This window comes from Doryrhamphus excisus, chromosome 22, assembly GCF_030265055.1.
Source record: "Doryrhamphus excisus isolate RoL2022-K1 chromosome 22, RoL_Dexc_1.0, whole genome shotgun sequence".
In the NCBI taxonomy this organism is placed as follows: Eukaryota; Metazoa; Chordata; class Actinopteri; order Syngnathiformes; family Syngnathidae; genus Doryrhamphus; species Doryrhamphus excisus.
In genome coordinates, this window is record NC_080487.1 from 9,620,179 (window position 1) to 9,638,333 (window position 18,155).

The 18,155-nt window shown below is 41.6% G+C and overlaps 2 protein-coding genes across 2 annotated transcripts; both read left to right on the forward strand.

Annotated features, from left to right (window-relative positions):
• Positions 1-66: 66 nt before the first annotated feature.
• On the forward strand, positions 67-6,427 carry LOC131109861 (uncharacterized). Its single transcript, XM_058062292.1, has 9 exons — positions 67-930; positions 1,094-3,795; positions 4,648-4,693; positions 4,764-4,892; positions 4,983-5,066; positions 5,131-5,256; positions 5,329-5,442; positions 5,520-5,570; positions 6,098-6,427. Exons 2-9 carry the CDS (start codon positions 1,144-1,146, stop codon positions 6,130-6,132), a joined length of 3,237 nt encoding a protein of 1,078 aa, XP_057918275.1. The 5' UTR covers positions 67-930; positions 1,094-1,143; the 3' UTR covers positions 6,133-6,427.
• A 142-nt stretch (positions 6,428-6,569) lies between these two features.
• Positions 6,570-18,152, forward strand: eif3c (eukaryotic translation initiation factor 3, subunit C). Its single transcript, XM_058061739.1, has 23 exons — positions 6,570-6,720; positions 7,212-7,329; positions 7,422-7,487; positions 7,559-7,748; positions 7,877-8,002; positions 8,305-8,356; positions 8,666-8,790; positions 9,308-9,441; positions 9,738-9,876; positions 10,857-10,960; positions 11,149-11,290; positions 11,376-11,501; positions 11,633-11,726; positions 11,818-12,005; positions 13,954-14,178; positions 14,259-14,450; positions 14,527-14,698; positions 15,901-16,060; positions 16,129-16,194; positions 16,265-16,352; positions 17,578-17,743; positions 17,813-17,854; positions 17,937-18,152. Exons 2-23 carry the CDS (start codon positions 7,232-7,234, stop codon positions 18,014-18,016), a joined length of 2,775 nt encoding a protein of 924 aa, XP_057917722.1. The 5' UTR covers positions 6,570-6,720; positions 7,212-7,231; the 3' UTR covers positions 18,017-18,152.
• Positions 18,153-18,155: the final 3 nt, after the last annotated feature.

Consider the following 18,155-nt stretch of genomic DNA (forward strand, 5'->3'; position numbering starts at 1 on the left):
AGCAGAGGTGGGCAAACGTGCTTTTCATTCAGGTTTTCAGTTAATAATGTAGACGAATTTGTGAAAAATAAAAACATGGGCTGCACGGGGTTCAAGTAGTTAACGTGTAGACCTCACAGCGAGGAGATGAGGGTTCAATTCCACCCTCGGCCATCTCTGTGTGGAGTTTGCATGTTCTCCCCGTGCATGTGTGGATTTCTCCGGGTACTCCCGATTTCCTCCCACATTCCAAAAACATGCTAGGTTAATTAGCGACTCCAAATTGTCCGTAGGTATGAATGTGAGTGTGAATGGTTGTTTGTCTATATGTGCCCTGTGATTGGCTGGCCACCAGTCTCGCCCGAAGACAGCTGGGATAGGCTCCAGCATACCCCTGCAACCCTCGTGAGGAAAAGCAGTAGAAAATGAATTAATGAATTAATATTTTTAATTTTTTTTTTTATTTTGGCCTCAATTTTATCTTGAGTTGGAACAGTTAAGGGTGTACTTCCTTAGCCTGCCTGTAGAGGGCGATGTCACAACATTGTTTTAAACACGAAGACAACGGTTACGGTGATTGTTTGGCGTATTGGTTTAGTTTAAACCCAATGGCTTCAACATGACATTCTTCAATCTTGGATTTGCAAGGTTCAATAAATAAATTTAGAGGAACTCCTTTTTTTACATTGTTTTTATTTGCGAGTTGGAACACTTAAGGCTGTACTTCCTTAGCCTGGCTTTAGAGGGCGGTGTCACAACATGGTTTAAGACACGAAGAAGACAACGGTTGCGCTGATTGGTTGGTTTATTCTCTACCCAATGACTTGTCATCGTAACATTTGAAACTCGAGCGGCAATGGTTTTTCGACTATTTGACCGTTTTAGGTTTTTGGACGCTTTGTTATACTAAGTTCGGAGCGCGACCTAAATGTGAGTCTACTGCGCGGCTAGGTAAGTACTGACACGACCAAGCTAACGCCAATTTGAAAGCTAATGTTTAGCTAGCTTTTACCGACAAGGTGCTTTCAATGTTATGTGGCTAAAAATTATCTGTCGTAGCTGAAATATTGTAGCTTTGTTCTTAAAATATGTCTCCATAACTTTTCATCCACAGGCTGCAATCACCGACAGCAAAAAAAAACCAAACATTAGTCTTCGTCCAGCATGGCTAATTTGTCATCTGGGTGTTCTTCATCTGTTCTGGAAAATGACACGGAAACAAATTGGGAAAATATCCCCCCCGCATTACATGCAGCATCATATACGCAAAAATTGGATTCTGAATACTTTCCGGATATCACACTCGTTGATGTCACGCGAGATTTCGAAATGCAACCAAGTGATTCGTCTGTATTGAAAAGCATCTCGGCATCACCGCTGTCTCCAATGGAGTCGGTTGGAAAGATTGAGAAGGTAGTGCCTCACAAGATCTCTCGGAAGGATTCCGCTCCGACTCCAAGGATGAAAGTAAACAAAGCAAACAGACACTTGGAAAGCAATGCTTCTGTGTGTTGGTTGTATGACGAGTGCTTACCAGACATTACTGATTTACACTCACCTTGTGGCTTCATACCCACAACTGACATTTCATCAAATCCTACCTTTGAGTCAAATATGGAACATGGAGCAACTTTGAATCGTGTTGAAGCCACCAAGAACAACACTAGCCAAAATATGAACGGGGAACCGAATAGTTCTGTAGTTCCAGGTCTGACTGGGGAGTGTGCACTTATTGATCCAGATAGCCTGCCTTCTTGTAAAAAGGCTAAAACCTGCGTGACAAGTAACAACAAAATTACCATAACAGAAACCACCTCAACCGACGAACACCACAATACTGTTAATGGAAAACCTCAGGCCAATAGCACAATAACAATGTTGGAGAGTAGCTCCTCTGATACTCACCCTCCCCAGTTCAATAGTACATTAACATTGTCCGAAAAGAGCTCCAGTGGTGATCACAACACCTTTGATGCTAACCCTTCGCAATCCAGTAGCATAATATCTAATAATTCTAATGATGGCCACCAGCACACTTTTGTTGCTAAATCTTCACACACCAATGACACAGTAACAATGTCGGACAGTAGCTCCAGTCATGGTCACCATAACACGTTTGATACTAACCTCCCCTCTAAGAACAATGACACAACAACAATGTCGGACAGTCACCATCATCATGCCGTCGATGCTAATCCTTCCTCTCAGACCAATGGCACAGTAACAATGTCGGACAGTAGCTCCAGTCACCATAACACGTTTGATACTAACCCCCCCTCTAAGAACAATGACACAACAACAATGTCGGACAGTCACCATCATCATGTCGTCGATGCTAATCCATCCTCTCAGACCAATGGCACAATAGTCACTTCCGAAAGCAGTTCTTGTAACGGTACCTTTGATATTAACCCTCCCCAGTTTGGTTGCACAATAACCAGAATATCCAGATGCTCTCTGGATTCTAACCCTCCATCTCGGTCCAATAGCACAGTAAACATGCCAGAAAGCCACTCAGTTGAGAATCACCAAAACACCCGTGAAGCTAACCCTCTTCAGTCCGGTTCCAGGGACGGGAACACAGTGTCAGAAAGCAGTTCCACTGATGTTCACCACAACGCCTTTGATGCCAATGTTTCTCAGTCTGGCAGAACATTAACCGACTGTGCTGACGGTGGACACCAGCGTGCCTTCAATGCTAACCCTCCATCGCGGACCAATGGCAAAGAAACAAATTCTCAAAAAAATTCAAATGACGGGAACCATAACACCTTTGATGCCAACGTTTCTCAGTCTGGCAGAAAATTAACCGACTGTGCGAACGGCGGACACCAGGGTGCCTTCAATGCTAACCCTCCATCGCAGACCAATGGCAAAGTAACGAGTTCTCAAGGAAATTCCAGCATCAGGGAACAAAGCACCTTTAATGCCAACCTCTCTCAGTCTGGCAGCATAGTTACCGACCGCGCTAGTGATGGTCACACCAACGGCAAAGTAACAACTTCTCAAGGAAATTCAAGCGACACGGAACACAACACTTTTAATGCCAACCCTCCTCAGTCAAATAGCACACTACCAGTGTCGGAAAGTGACTCCAGTAAGAACAACCGCAACACTTTTGATGCCAGACCTCCTCCTCAGTCCAGTGGCACAATAACAATGTCAGAGAAGAACTTTGATGCTAAACCTCCATGTCTCAGTGGAACAATACCTGTGTCAGACAATAGCTCCAGTCACAATCACAATGGTGACAAAACTTCTCAATCCACTGGCACAATAACTGTGTCGGAAAGAAACTCTGGTGGTGTTTGCACTAATGACAAGGTGTTAGAACTGCTTCCGGGCAAAGAGTTTGCACCCTCGACCACTCAATGTGAGACAAAGGACCCTTCTGAATCTTTACACGGAGACCAAAGCATAGATACAATCCTCAACAACAAAGCAAAAACGTTAAATTTGGATGACACCCTCGATTTACAAAGCGAGGCGTTGATTACTTCAACGCCAATGACCAGTTGTAAAATGTACACATTCGTTGATCGGGACGAGGGAAAAGTCGAAAAGCCAAAAAGTCTCGATGGAGATGCTGCCAGTAAGCCAGCGGTTCAGACAACAACATCCAACGTGGCATCAAACCACACCTGTGATCGAAAGACGCTCTTTTCTGCCAAATCCCTGTTGCCTGCCTTCAAACCTGCAACGCAGCTGCTCAAATTCAAGCCGGCGTCGTTGCTTCCAGGACAAGGCAAGATGATTGGATCAGGTCTCACTATGATGAGACGAAGACCTCCGGCTGAACCACGCACACTTCAGGAGGTAAACTAGTTTAAGACCATTAATCTTGCTGCATAATTAATAATACCATATAATGTCATCCAATACTTCTCTACAAGAGAGGAGAAATATGATCTCAGGGAAGAAGTACATTTGAAACACTTATATGCTAGGACTACGTTAAAAAGCCATAGCATTTCAGTATGTGGAATCAAACTATGGAATGGATTGAGTAAGACCCTCAAACAATGCACAACGATGAGCCAATTCAAGAAACAATACAAGCAGTTGATGTTTGCTAAATACAAGGATGAAGAGTCTTGAACCAGTCATGATGTGCTATATATATATATCACTATATTGACACTTACTATGGTACCCATTATGTCATTGGATGCTCATATCACCTCGTACTTCGGTATGTGACAAAAAATTTAAATAAACTATATTAGGAAAGCAGGAAGTGAACAAATGTAACAGTTACTGATTGTAAAAGTACCATATATATATCATTATATTGACAGTTACTATGGTACCCATTATGTCATTGGATGGTCATATCACCTCGTACTTCGGTATGTGACAAAAAATTTAAATAAACTATATTAGGAAAGCAGGAAGTGAACAAATGTAACAGTTACTGATTGTAAAAGTACCAGATGGAGGGGTAGGATTTAATAAGCTTTGCTTCTTCCTACTCCTTTTGGACATGTGGAACTGTGAACTCATTATGGGATGCACTCAATGTAATCCGATGCATGTTCAAATGAAATAAAACCATTACCATATTTACCTGAATAGAAGACGGGCCTAATATATAAATACTGTCATGCATTCGGGTCAATTAATTTTGAATCAAATTCTAAGAATGACTTCTGGTTTTGTGCTTTTTAGAGTTCAGCTGTGTCCAGCTCATATAACCTGAGACCATCAACGATGGGTAAGTTTAACTGTGATATGCGAGACAAATTTACAGTATACAGTAACTTGTGTGTTTGGGTCTGTGTTAGCATCTAAGCTGCCAAAGTCTGGACTGGAGAGGCTGCAGTTGAGTGCAAGACCATCAAGCCTCCCCAAAGTGTTGCCACTCAGCAGACTGCCACCCACGAGAAGCAGCACACTGGCTTCCTCGAGTGCTGGTAAACACTGTATTTCTGCAGAAAGAAATTGTTGTCATATTTGAAAGGAATCCTTTGGTGGGAGAAAAAAAAATCAGTTTTTTTTTTCAGTTTCAAATACTGCAGTCAAGATTCCCCAAACGAGGAAGCACAACTTAGTCAGAGACGAACCGGTTGTGAAGAAGACAAAAATGGGTATGAATGTGTTTCCCTTACTGTGACCACAACAATGCTTGTCATAAATGTTATGATCTTTCAGATGTTCACACTTCAGCCGGTCACGCTGTAGCATCAGCATCTTCTGAGGTTGCAACAAGCTCAGCCAGAACCTTGAGGCAGTCTGCCAACAATCAGCGAGCTGTGGTTGCTAAAGGCCAAAAGGATGGTGGGCTGGAATTTTGACTGTACTTGAGGAAAATAGCTTTTTGCGTTTGCTTCACGCTGGTTTTTTTTTCAGATGCTGCAGTGTCCACCTCTGCTGAGCCCTCAGCAGGTTGTGAGGCTGCCTCCAGAACTAAAAGCCTAAAAATGCCTGTGACTAATCAGAGACCTCTGCTGGCTAAAGGCCATGGTGAGTTTTAAAAAGGCAATAGAAAGCCATAGTCATCTAATTTATGTATTTTCACTGCATTCTTTTGTATACCACAGGTTGTGCCAACTGCGTCGTGTTGGAGCGGGAGCTTAAAAGACTGAAAGAAGGTGGGCGCCTCAGTAGCCACCCCATGTTGAAGAAAGAAAGAAACAAAATGTTTAAACATTATACACTAAAAAGAAAAAGAGTGGTTAGCACGCAGGCCTCACAGCTAGGAGACCCGAGTTCAATTCCACCCTCGGCCAGCTCTGTGTGGAGTTTGCATGTTCTCCCCGTGCATGCGTGGGTTTTCTCCGGGTACTCCGGTTTCCTCCCACATTCCAAAAACATGCTAGGTTAATTGGCCACTCCAAATTGTCCATAGGTATGAATGTGAGTGTGAATGGTTGTTTGTCTATATGTGTCCTGTGATTGGCTGGCTGGCGACCAGTCCAGGGTGTACCCCGCCTCTCACCCAAAGACAACTGGGATAGGCTCCAGCACCGAGCATGAATGAATGTGGGAGGTAATTTTTTTCCCGAAGTGCCAACACATTTTTTTTTCATATGATGGTTCATTAATTACATTTTTAAAATGATCAAAATCTTGTCATTCAGTTAAGAGTCATTTTTGTCCCTATTTTTTTTCCTTCTAGAACTGAAAAAGTACAAGAAAGAAGATGACATGTGAAGCACCCCATTCCATCATCAATATTACAAATTGTGCCACCGTTCACATTCATAAGGTTTTCATCTATTGTAATACATTTTGTGTATGTAACACTTAGTCACGACCATCAAGTTTTTTTCACATATATCTATCTATATATATGTTACGTTGCTTTTCACACAAGGCCATATGGTCAGTGGCCACAGATGACCTTTCAAAAATTCAGTTTTTCGAAAGAAGAGCAAAATTGTTGAATTCAGTATAATTTTAAAAAGCTATAAATGTATAATTGTTACAATTTACATAATATCTACATGTATTCATTAAAGGAATAAAATTCAAACTCATGTAGAACGTATCATTTTTCCTGGTACTGTCCTGTATCTGTATTACCGGCTGGGAGTGCATTGCTTTTTTACCGGTAGGTGGCGCCATTTTTGACGCCAGTGCCCGATCAACCCAGTAGAAGAAGAAGCACTTCCTTTCCTGGCTGAAGTGACCGGCGCTGTCGGCGCACGTTCTTTCTGTGGCAACACTACAGCAAAACTGGATTTTATCGCTCATCAAACACGACAGAATTATCACATAATACATTTCGCAAGGACCTAAGTAAGTGTTGTTTACAAAGACATTGCTGTGTGTTTGATAATTGCCTACCTGTCGCTTAGTGTGTTTCCCCGGGAGGCCTCTTCCTAGCATAATGCTAACGGAAGCTTAGCATTAGCGTAAAACCACGTTACATAGCGTAGTTTTGTCAGGAAAGTCAATGGAAACATGAGCTAAAATTATGTTTTATGATGCTTGATAATAGGTGATGTGAGTTTATAAAGTGTGACAAGTAACAATTGTTTCAACGTTATCATGTTATGATGTAAAACTTACAAAGCATCTGTCAAAGCAATATTGTACATGTGTTAAACAGATGTTTTGCATATTATGAATATTTAAGCCTCATTCCTTGTCATCTGCAAAACAGAGATATTGCATTTTATAATGAAATTATTATTATTGCATCCCGTATATGATATGCAAAGTCAAGCTGATACTGTAGTGGTATTATGTTGTGCTTTGATCTAACATGATTCCTATTGTTTTTGCAGATTGAGCACTTTCTTCAGCCATGTCTCGTTTCTTTGCCACTGGGTCTGACAGCGAGTCAGAGGAGTCCTCATCCGCAGATGAGATTACCCCAAAAGCACCCGGGACCACTTTCAAGCAGTCAGTTCAACTGTTCCTTTTAATCCCAGTGTTACTTTTTATTTGAAGTTGATCTTCTATAAAAAAAAATATTGCGGGGCTTGTCTACACAGGTCACTGCTGCTCAGTGATGACGAGGAAGACACCAAGAGAGTCGTGCGAAGCGCCAAAGACAAAAGGTTGTCAGGGATCCTCTCAGCAACATATCTACAATCAGACACACTCATTTTAATGTGTTCTTGAATTGTAGGTTTGAGGAGTTGACCAATCTCATCAAGACTATCCGCAACGCTATGAAGATTCGCGACATGGCCAAGTGTCTGGAGGAGTTTGAGCAGTTGTGTCGAGCGTTCCTCAAAAGCAAAAATATAGTAGACAAGGAAGGGGTTCCATCTTTTTACATCCGTCTCTTGGCAGACCTGGAGGATTACTTGAATCAGGTCAGATTTCCTGTTTATCATTTATGAATTCTCACCATTATTGAATGTTGTTTGTCATAGCTTAACAAATGAGGCCTCGGAAGGATGTGATCGTGTGTGTAATTTATTAATATGAGTAATTGCTTCAGCTTTGGGAGGACAAAGAAGGCAAGAAGAAGATGAACAAGAACAATGCAAAAGCCCTCAGTACACTCCGACAGAAGATCCGCAAGTACAACAGGGATTATGAGACGGAAATCACTGCTTATAAGGAGGTAAAGAAGTGTATAATTTACATTTACTAGTATAAATTATATTAGATAATGTTGGTAAAAGAACATTACAACACAATTGTTGAGTCTCTGTTGGATCGTTCATTCTTTTTTACATACAAAAATGTAATAAATATAAAAATAACACTTAAAAATGCTAAATAAATAAGGTGCGGTTCTTCAATATGCATGTGTTCATGGCCGTTGAGGACCCGTTGTGCAGTGTAATATCATAGTTGGTTTTTGTTGCTTGTGAGAACATCACTAGAGGATGTTGCACTGATAAAATTCCTTGTTTTTCTTAGAATCCTCAAGAATCTGCAGATGAAGAGGAGGAGAAGGGACAAGATGATTCAGGTAACCATATTCTTCCTTGTTAATTACAAGGATTCTCTCCTGTATGCGAGAGACGGAGAGCTCTGACTCGTTTAGGTGGTCGTTGATTAGTATATGTACTGTAAAGACTACATATATATATATATATATATATATATATATATATATATATACAGCAGTGACCATTTTTATTTTTGACCATTTAGGTCTGAAATCATGTTTTTTTGAATTTAAAGTGCCTAAGCATCCCTTTCCGTTGATGTTCTGTGGAAGTTAAATTGTCAGACAAATGATTGCTAGTTTTCATTCACTCCCGTTTTGTACTCTAAGGTTCGTCCTCTGACAGTGATGACGAAGGCGGCGATGATGGCGTGTCTGCCAAATCATTCTTGAAGAAAAAGTCAGAGGCTGCACCCGAGGCCAGCAAGTTCCTCAAGTCCGCCAAAGGATCCGGGGTATGAAAAGCTTATTTTAACATTAAAATGGAATATTGGATATTAATTAGTATTACGTATTGTTGTCTGATTTGGTTTATTGCTGACAGCGTATGTATTAAGTCCCTGAGTTGTGAAATAACACCCCAATAGGCACTTTTTCAAGTCAGAAGTAGAGGACTTATACATTGCCCTGCATTAAAATGGTTGCTAAATTAATCATTCGAATTAATTAGTTTCACATGTTCTTATAACATTAACTTTTACGTTCTAAAATTCACAGTTCATGCATGTCTTCTTATAAAGTGCCAAAAAATGTTTGCCAAATTGCTTAGTGTGTGTGTCAGATCCACAGAATTTATATAATATATTATATATAATATATAAATTTATGTCACAAAATTCCAGAACTTGGAAAAAAGAATTTTTTTGGACAACATTTTTGTTTTCCTTTTTTAAGGCAAAGTTTAAGCCCCAGCACAATTTCAGAAAAAACAGAATGTAAACAGTACTCCACCCTATCTGTGCCTTCTGACAGGATGAGTCCTCTTCTGACGACGATGATGATGATGACGATGAGGACTGGGGCTCTGACACTGTGGACACTGGGAGTGAGAGCTCTGATGAAGGGGAGGAGAAAAGTGCATCTCTCGCCATGGTCTTCCTCAAGAAGTGAGGCCCCGAACGTAAACATTACAGTACAATGAATCTCGTTTAAGTTGGTCCCATTTATATCAACGCCCCGTTTATGTGGGGCATCTCATTAAGTTCCAGTCCAACTTTTTTTTGACCCAATGAAGCCATTTGTATGAATAATTGGTCAGTTTGTGTTCACATGTTATATTATTGTCAACCAACATAAATAATGTCTAGTAAAAAAAATTGACAGATGGAGGAATGTTAAAAATCCTTTATCACCCCTTCTTATGTCCCCGGTGAAAGTCTTAAGAACATGTTCATGTGTTCAGGGCTCAGGCACCCGAGAAGAGCAATGAAAAGGTTGGGAAAAAGAAGAAGCTCAAAAAGAAAGAGAAATTGGAGGAGGATGCTGAGGAGGAGGTGGAGGGAGGCTGGGAGAAGGTGAAGGGAGGTGTCCCTCTCGTCAAGGTAAGGACAATCTTTCTGCAAGCATCTTTGGAGGTAACACTCATAGTTACTCGATCAAACATCACTACATTGATCTGTGTTCAGCTTGTTGCCATTTCGGACAACATGTATCGACGTAACATCGTTATTTTTAGTGTAGCTGAATAACCATTGTGTTAGCATATCTTACATCTATTCAGCCTGTTCTCTATTCTTTTATTGTTAGAACTTGCATTCCAAGAGGACATAATGTCTGTTTTGGTCAAGTAGTTTGGAAAATAAATTACCCACAAAAAATGCGACTTATACTCCAGTGCGACTTATGTATGTTTTTTCTACCTAATTATGCATTTTTGGCCTTGTGTGACTTATACTCCATTATGCATTTTTGTCCATGTGCGACTTATACTCCGGTGCGACTTATGTATGGTTTTTTTCTACCCAATTATGCATTTTTGGCCTTGTGCGACTTATACTCCAGTACAACTTATGTATGTTTTTTTTTACCAAATTATGCATTTTTGGCCTTGTGCGACTTATACTCCGGTGCGACTTATGTATGTTTTTTTTTCTACCCAATTATGCATTTTTGGCCTTGTGCGACTTATACTCCAGTGCGACTTATGTATGTTTTTTTTCTACCCAATTATGCATTTTTGGCCTTGTGCGAGTTATACTCCAGTACAACTTATGTATGTTTTTTCTACCTAATTATGCATTTTTGGCCTTGTGCGACTTATGTATGTTTTTTTTCTACCTGATTATGCATTTTTGGCCTTGTGCGACTTATACTCCAGTGCGACTTATGTATGTTTTTTTTCTACCTGATTATGCATTTTTGGCCTTGTGCGACTTATACTCCAGTGCGACTTATGAATGTTTTTTTCTACGTACATTGGCAACCACGAATTGATACTAATCCAATTATTAGAACAAACCCCCCTTCCCCTTTATAGTTATGCATATTTCTTGTCATTGATGCATTTCATTTACTTTATCAGGAAAAGCCCAAGATGTTTGCAAAGGGCACAGAGATCAACACAGCTGTGGTGGTGAAGAAGCTCAATGAGATCCTGCAAGCCAGAGGCAAAAAGAGCACAGACAGGTGACCACTCTGATCTAAACTTTGGTTTATGCTTGACACAGCCGCGTGGAGCCATGGGGACCACCAGATTACATCACCTTTGCAAACCACGTGCCTTCGTGCGGCGCCCTCGTCTCGCCCAGTCTTGATTTGAGAGTATGTATATTTGTTCAGTCGTTTATCATTTCATTTCCTGTCCTCGTTGCCAGGACCGGCCAGATTGAGCTGCTCAATGCCCTGGCAGCCATCGCTGCAGAGAATAACCTTGGTGCAGGGGTCACGGTCAAAATTAAGTTCAACATCATTGCTTCGCTGTACGACTACAACCCCAACATGGCAACCTTCATGAAGGTAGGGCAAATGTCTCATCCATATATTTGTGTATGTTTGTATATTTGACGCTCAAAATGTCTGAGTCTTTGACTGTCCCCATCAGCCGGAAATGTGGAAGAAGTGTCTGGAATGCATAGACGAGTTGCTGGACATGTTGTTTGACAACAGCAACATCTTCATTGGGGAGAACATTGCAGAGGATAGTGAGAACCTGGCCATCTCAGACCAGGTACCCCAACATCTCATGAACTTCATTAAGATTTGCATCATGTAATAGTTGTAGTTTTGCATTCATTCTTACATTTGGTGTGAATTTTGTCATCTAAAATGCAAGAAAAATGGTCCTTTTGGTTTTGACAGCCTTTTAGGGTTCGTGGTTGCATCTTAACTCTGGTGGAGAGGATGGATGAAGAGTTTACCAAGATCATGCAGAACACTGATCCTCATTCACAAGGTTAGGGTTTTTTCAGGATCTCAATTATGCTATTTAGATAAGGAGGGTGGGAAATGTTTCACAAAGATTCCTCCTCCTCCTTCTGCTATAGAATATGTGGACAACCTGAAAGATGAAGGCCGTGTTTGTGGCATTGTGGATCGCCTCCTCAACTACTTGGAGACTAAGGGAAGCACGGAGGATATCTGTCGTGTCTACCTGCGCCGAATCATGCACACGTACTACAAGTTTGACTACAAGGCTCACCGCCGCAGCCTGGGCATCCAGGGAGATACAAAGGTGACAAAATCTAAATCGGCTGCCAGAAAACTTTCTGTTCAAAGGAATGTGTAGTAAGGATCGACCGATACATCGGCGGGCTGATATTTGCGTTCTTTAGTTGAATCGGTACTGTCCGATACTCACGTGGGTTCACCGATGTATTCTTCCGCCGCATGATTTACAGACAGGCATCCGCCGGGCAGCTTTGTGTTGCCGGAGGACCCTGCAACACACGATCGCGGTACCCCTCCCACTCTGCAATTAGGGTACATTTTCAACCTTTAATTAGCCTCTAATAGGTAAACTTAGTTGAAATATTACCACCTGCTTTAAAATAGGAAACATGAACGACAACTGCTAGTGCAAATGCATAATATGTGCTTGAAAATATAGTTTAGTTTGTGGGTCTGAAAACCAGGAATGCTGCTGAATGCTTCATCTTTAAAAGTGCCTACTGTTGGAATTAGGGAGCTGTTGATGTAGTTGGAGGCTAATATGTACTAATATGTACAGCTGTTACCAACACCGCTTTAATGGCAACCTTGGCAATTCAGTCCCATGGTGTTTGTAGGAGTTTCATTCAGCCAACGCCGGGCTGGGGTTAAATGCGTGTCGTGTTATGTGTGTGCGCTCTCTCCGAGCACAGACACACACAGAACGAATTGGAGCAGCCTTGTCTGCTCGTCAGAGGTCTTTAGTGTGCACAACACAAACTTTAATGATGAGAGAAATATTTTATATATCGTACTAAATTGTGTCAGTGTGATGTGTTTGTGTGTGGAGGCATGAGGGGGGTGCGTCTCACCCCCTCTTATCGATGCTAGATAAAACTATGACAGAAAATGTTTTGCACATTGTTGAATATTGTGTGTTTAAGAAAGCTGAATCCTACTGTGTTATTTGTTTACATTTCAATGAATATTTGTTTAAACTTGAGACCTGTAATATTTGTTATCATTAGCCACGTTTACATGAGGAGTTTTTCTCTTCCCGAATGACCTTTCCGAAAGCAATGGTATACATGGAAAGGAATATTCCAATGGCGTGTCTACATGCGGCGCTCTAATCAACCAGAATAGTCAATGGGGCATGCCCAGTAAAGCGTAAACACCAACATCACGTGATACCGACTTCGTCCAGTTTTTCTTTCACTTGTTGGAATAACTCCGTATTGACAGTTTTTCCTTCGTCCAGTCTTGAAATTTAGTTTGAATCAAAAACAAACTTTCCTTAGAAGTCCAGTGCCGATTGCTCGCCTCCATTTAAGAACATCTGGAGCTGTGTGTTACATCATATCTCAGCATTCGCTGAAAGAACGCACCCGGGAACAGGAAAAGATAAAGTTCAATCTTGCTAATATTTTATAATTAAGCTCGGCACATGTTTTATATAGATATGTATTTTCTTTTTTAATAAAACTTGTGAATGGCGTATAGAAGGGTTTAGATTCTGTTCCACAGATGGCGCTAATGCACACCAAAGCTGCTTGCCAACCGCCAATAAACAGAAGAAGAAAAACAAACGCACTCTGACAACTTTCCGTTTGAGCGGGTACAAGATACCTCAATCGGATTGGGGAAAGGAATATTCCACCCCTGGGAATCCCATTATATATTAATTCGGATTGGCACTATTCTTTCGGAATGAGGTGTATACAAAGGTTACATTCTTTCCGTTTGAGCAAATAACCCGAATGGAATTGGAATATTTGGGTCCATATATACGTGGCTATTGTCATTTTTGAGGGAGCAAAAGCTGTATCGGCCCAAGCAAAATCGGCCATCGGCTAAGGGTAATGGGGGAAAAAATCGGTATCAGCATCGTCCCGAAAAAAACCATATCGGTCGATCCCACAAAACAGCCTCACCAGGCCATAACATTTGAACCAGCATTTATCCGCTTGTGGCTTTTACACAGAACCCAGCCAACCCCCGAATATCACGGTAACCGTTTGCACTTCACGTAGTCCCAACAGGACCAGGAGGAGAGCGAGGGTGAAGACAGTGCCGTCATCATGGACCGCCTCTGCAAGTTCATCTACGCCAAGGATCGCACCGACCGCATCCGCACGTGCGCCATCCTCTGTCACATCTACCACCACGCGCTGCATTCGCGTTGGTACCAGGCACGGGACCTCATGCTGATGAGCCACCTGCAAGACAACATCCAGCACGCCGACCCGCCCGTACAGGTGCGTACACACACAAGACCTCACTGTGATGCTTTGTGGAAACCTCAAAAGTTCTAACTTAACATCACTTTTTCTCGTAGATCCTCTACAACAGAACCATGGTCCAACTGGGCATCTGTGCGTTCCGTCAAGGGATGATCAAAGACGCTCACAATGCCTTGCTGGACATCCAGTCATCAGGCCGTGCCAAAGAACTCTTGGGTCAGGGTTTGCTCATGAGGAACATGCAAGAGAGGAATGCAGAGCAAGAGAAGATCGAGAAGAGAAGACAAGTTAGTCTTCACATCGATCTGTTTTCCGCATTGTGTCGTGTTGGCATGTGTGCTCATCACTTTGTTGTCCTCGTAGGTGCCGTTCCACATGCACATCAACCTGGAGCTTCTAGAATGCGTGTACCTAGTGTCGGCCATGCTGCTGGAAATCCCTTACATGGCCGCCCACGAGTTTGACGCCCGCCGCCGCATGATCAGCAAGCAGTTCCACCATCAGCTCCGAGTGGGCGAGAGACAGCCGCTACTCGGTAGGACAGCTGGTCATATCGTCAAACCTTTTCCTGACAGTAGTATTCAAATTCCAATCGTATGCTACTTTAGATACGTCAGATGCACTACAGTGTTTTGGAATTGTATTGCCCAAGACCTAGCAGTCGTAGCAACACTACCCAGCTATGTGAGCTACAGTGCTAACATGTTATGCTAACATGACACTGACTAGCTGATAGAACTCCTGGCTTTATTTTAAGGTGGCTTTGCTGCACACCTTAAAGTAAAGCAACAACATATGAGCTGGAAACCTCATATTACAAATATACAACATAAGTTGGCAAGAAATATCTCAATCAGAAATCACTCCACACTCTTTATTGCTCTCTGGTTTTACCATATCTTACTTATTGTGTGGAAATATGGGCTAATAACTATAAAAGCAATCTTCACTCGCTAAATGTACTGCAAAAAAGGCCAGTAAGGATAATTCATAATGCCGCCTACAGAGAACATACTAACTCCTTATTTCTAAAATCACAAATACTTCAACTTGCTGATATAGTTCATCTTCAAACAGCTAAAATAATGCATAAGGCTAAAAATAACCAATTAGCTAAAAATGTCATCCAATACTTCTCTACAAGCGAGGAGAAATATGATCTCAGGGAAGAAGTACATTTGAAACACTTCTATGCTAGGACTACGTTAAAAAGCCATAGCATTTCAGTATGTGGAATCAAACTATGGAATGGATTGAGTAAGACCCTCAAACAATGCACAACGATGAGCCAATTCAAGAAACAATACAAGCAGTTGATGTTTGCTAAATACAAGGATGAAGAGTCTTGAACCAGTCATGATGTGCTATATATATATCACTATATTGACACTTACTATGGTACACATTATGTCATTGGATGCTCATATCACCTCATACTTTGGTACGGTACAAAAAAAACAAAATATTTTTTTTAATAAAAATTAAAAAAATAAACTTAAACTATATTAAGAAAGCAGGAAGTGAACAAATGTAACAGTTATTGATTGTAAAAGTACCAGATGGAGGGGTAGGATTTAATAAGCTTTGCTTCTTCCTACTCCTTTTGGACATGTGGAACTGTGAACTGATTATGTGATGCACTCAATTGTAATCTGATGCATGTTCAAATGAAATAAAACCATTACCATTAGTTTTTCTACATGCGGTCGTCACCTTTGTACTTTATCTACCATCCAGGACCCCCAGAGAGCATGCGGGAGCATGTGGTGGCAGCTAGCAAGGCCATGAAGATGGGGGACTGGCGAACCTGCCACTCTTTTATCATTAACGAGAAGATGAACAGTAAAGTGTGGGACCTGTTTCCCGAGACACAGCGAGTGCGAGAGATGCTCGTCAGGTGGGTACAAAAAAAAAAATTTAATTGAGGGTTGTTCGTTTTCTGACTTTAATGTGATTGTTCTGCAGGAAGATCCAAGAGGAGTCGCTGAGGACATACCTGTTCACGTACAGCAGCGTGTACGACTCCATCAGGTAACTCAAAATAGTAATAAAAATCCAAAATAAAAGGTTTGTAATAATATTTGTGGTATGTGTTCTTCAGCATGGCGACGCTGTCTGACATGTTTGAGTTGGAGATCGCCACAGTTCACAGCATCATCAGCAAAATGATCATCAACGAAGAACTAATGGTAACTTTTCATGGCTTTCTCTTAGCCTATAGAAAGGGCGAATAATTATAGGTTATCACATGGTTTGTCTGGTATCAGGCCTCGGTCTCGGGCTGATACTGGCACGCGGGGGCATGATACTGGGCCTGATATCAGACAAACCATGTGATTATCTTATCATCGCATACTACAGTATTAATTGTCCCTGTACCCTAGAAACCGCCCATGAATGATACGGGAAAAGGCCCAAATGATACTGTGTCAAAGCCCAGGGCAGTGATACTGATAAAATATAGAGTTTAACCATGTCCAGTATCAGCCCCCGTAGCTGTCCACTCAGAGCGCGCTGCTCTGGTATCGTGCCCGTGAAACAACCAATCAGAGAACAGCACACGAGTGCTTAGTGCCTAGTGCTTCTCCAGTCACCAAAAAACCCAAACTTGATTAATGGAACTTTAATTGTCAGACATTGATAAGATAAGACTGTTGATAAAATATTATTGTTGAAATATTTTTGCAATCGTTGTGTTTACACTGTTTAGATATAATACATGTAATAAACTGAACATTTTCTGGAAACAAAATGGTCTTTTGATTAAATAGTACCTGATAATAAGCTCATGATTAAATAGTATGTGATAATAAGATCATCACATGGTTTGTCTGGTATCAGGCTAGGTATCATGCCTCCAAGTGTCAGTATCAGCCCTCGACCGAAGGGCTGATAATAGTACCCGCACGTACTATTTAATCAAAAGACCATTTTGTTTCCAGAAAATGTTCAGTTTATTACATGTATTATATCTAAACAGTGTAAACACAACAATTGCAAAAATATTTCAACAATAATATTTTATCAACAGTCTTATCTTATCAATGTCTGACAATTAAAGTTCCATTAATCAAGTTTGGGTTTTTTGGTGACTGGAGAAGCACTAGGAATATTTATAGTTACAGTGACATTTCCTGTCACATGCGCGGAGTTTAGAAACCCAGGAGCCCACTTCATGACCTGTGCTCGTGCGCTGTTCTGATTGGTTGTTTCACGGGCACGATACCAGAGCAGCGCGGGGACTGATACTGGACATGGTTAAACTCTATATTTTATCAGTATCAGTGCCCTGGGCTTTGACACAGTATCATTTGGGCCTTTTCCTGTATCATTCATGGGCGGTTTCTAGGGTACAGGGCCAATTAATACTGTAGTATGTGATAATTGTATTTAACACGCCCCTCTCTGGCGCAGGCCTCCCTGGACCAGCCCACACAGACGGTGGTGATGCACCGCACAGAGCCCACCTCTCTGCAGAACATGGCGCTGCAGCTGGCGGAGAAACTGGGCAGCCTGGTGGAGAACAACGAGCGCGTCTTCGACCTGAAACAGGGCGTCTATGGCGGCTATTTCAACAGAGGTCAGCTCCAACTACTACTTAGTTAAAGGTTGTTTTCTCCTTGCTCATTGGTTGTCGCTTGCGTTACAGATCAGAAAGGCGGATATCAGCAGAAACAGTCGTACCAGAGAGGTATGTCGTGGAAGCGGTTGATCATTTTTATATTTCAGAATAGTTTCTCATCTCCTAACTGGTATTGGTGTGGCCTCCACAGATCAGAAGGGAGGTTACCAGTCCAAACAGGGGGGCTACCAGCGAGGAGGCTACAGGAATCAGAACCAAGGCAACTACTAAGCTTGGAAAATTTACATTCCGTTTTATCATCAGGCGTCACCCGGCTTATCTGACTGTCTGATTGGCGGCTGTTTCAGCTGAGTCAGAAGAGTAAAAAAGTGTGATCACTTATCTAAATAAACAGTCTTGAATAGTATGT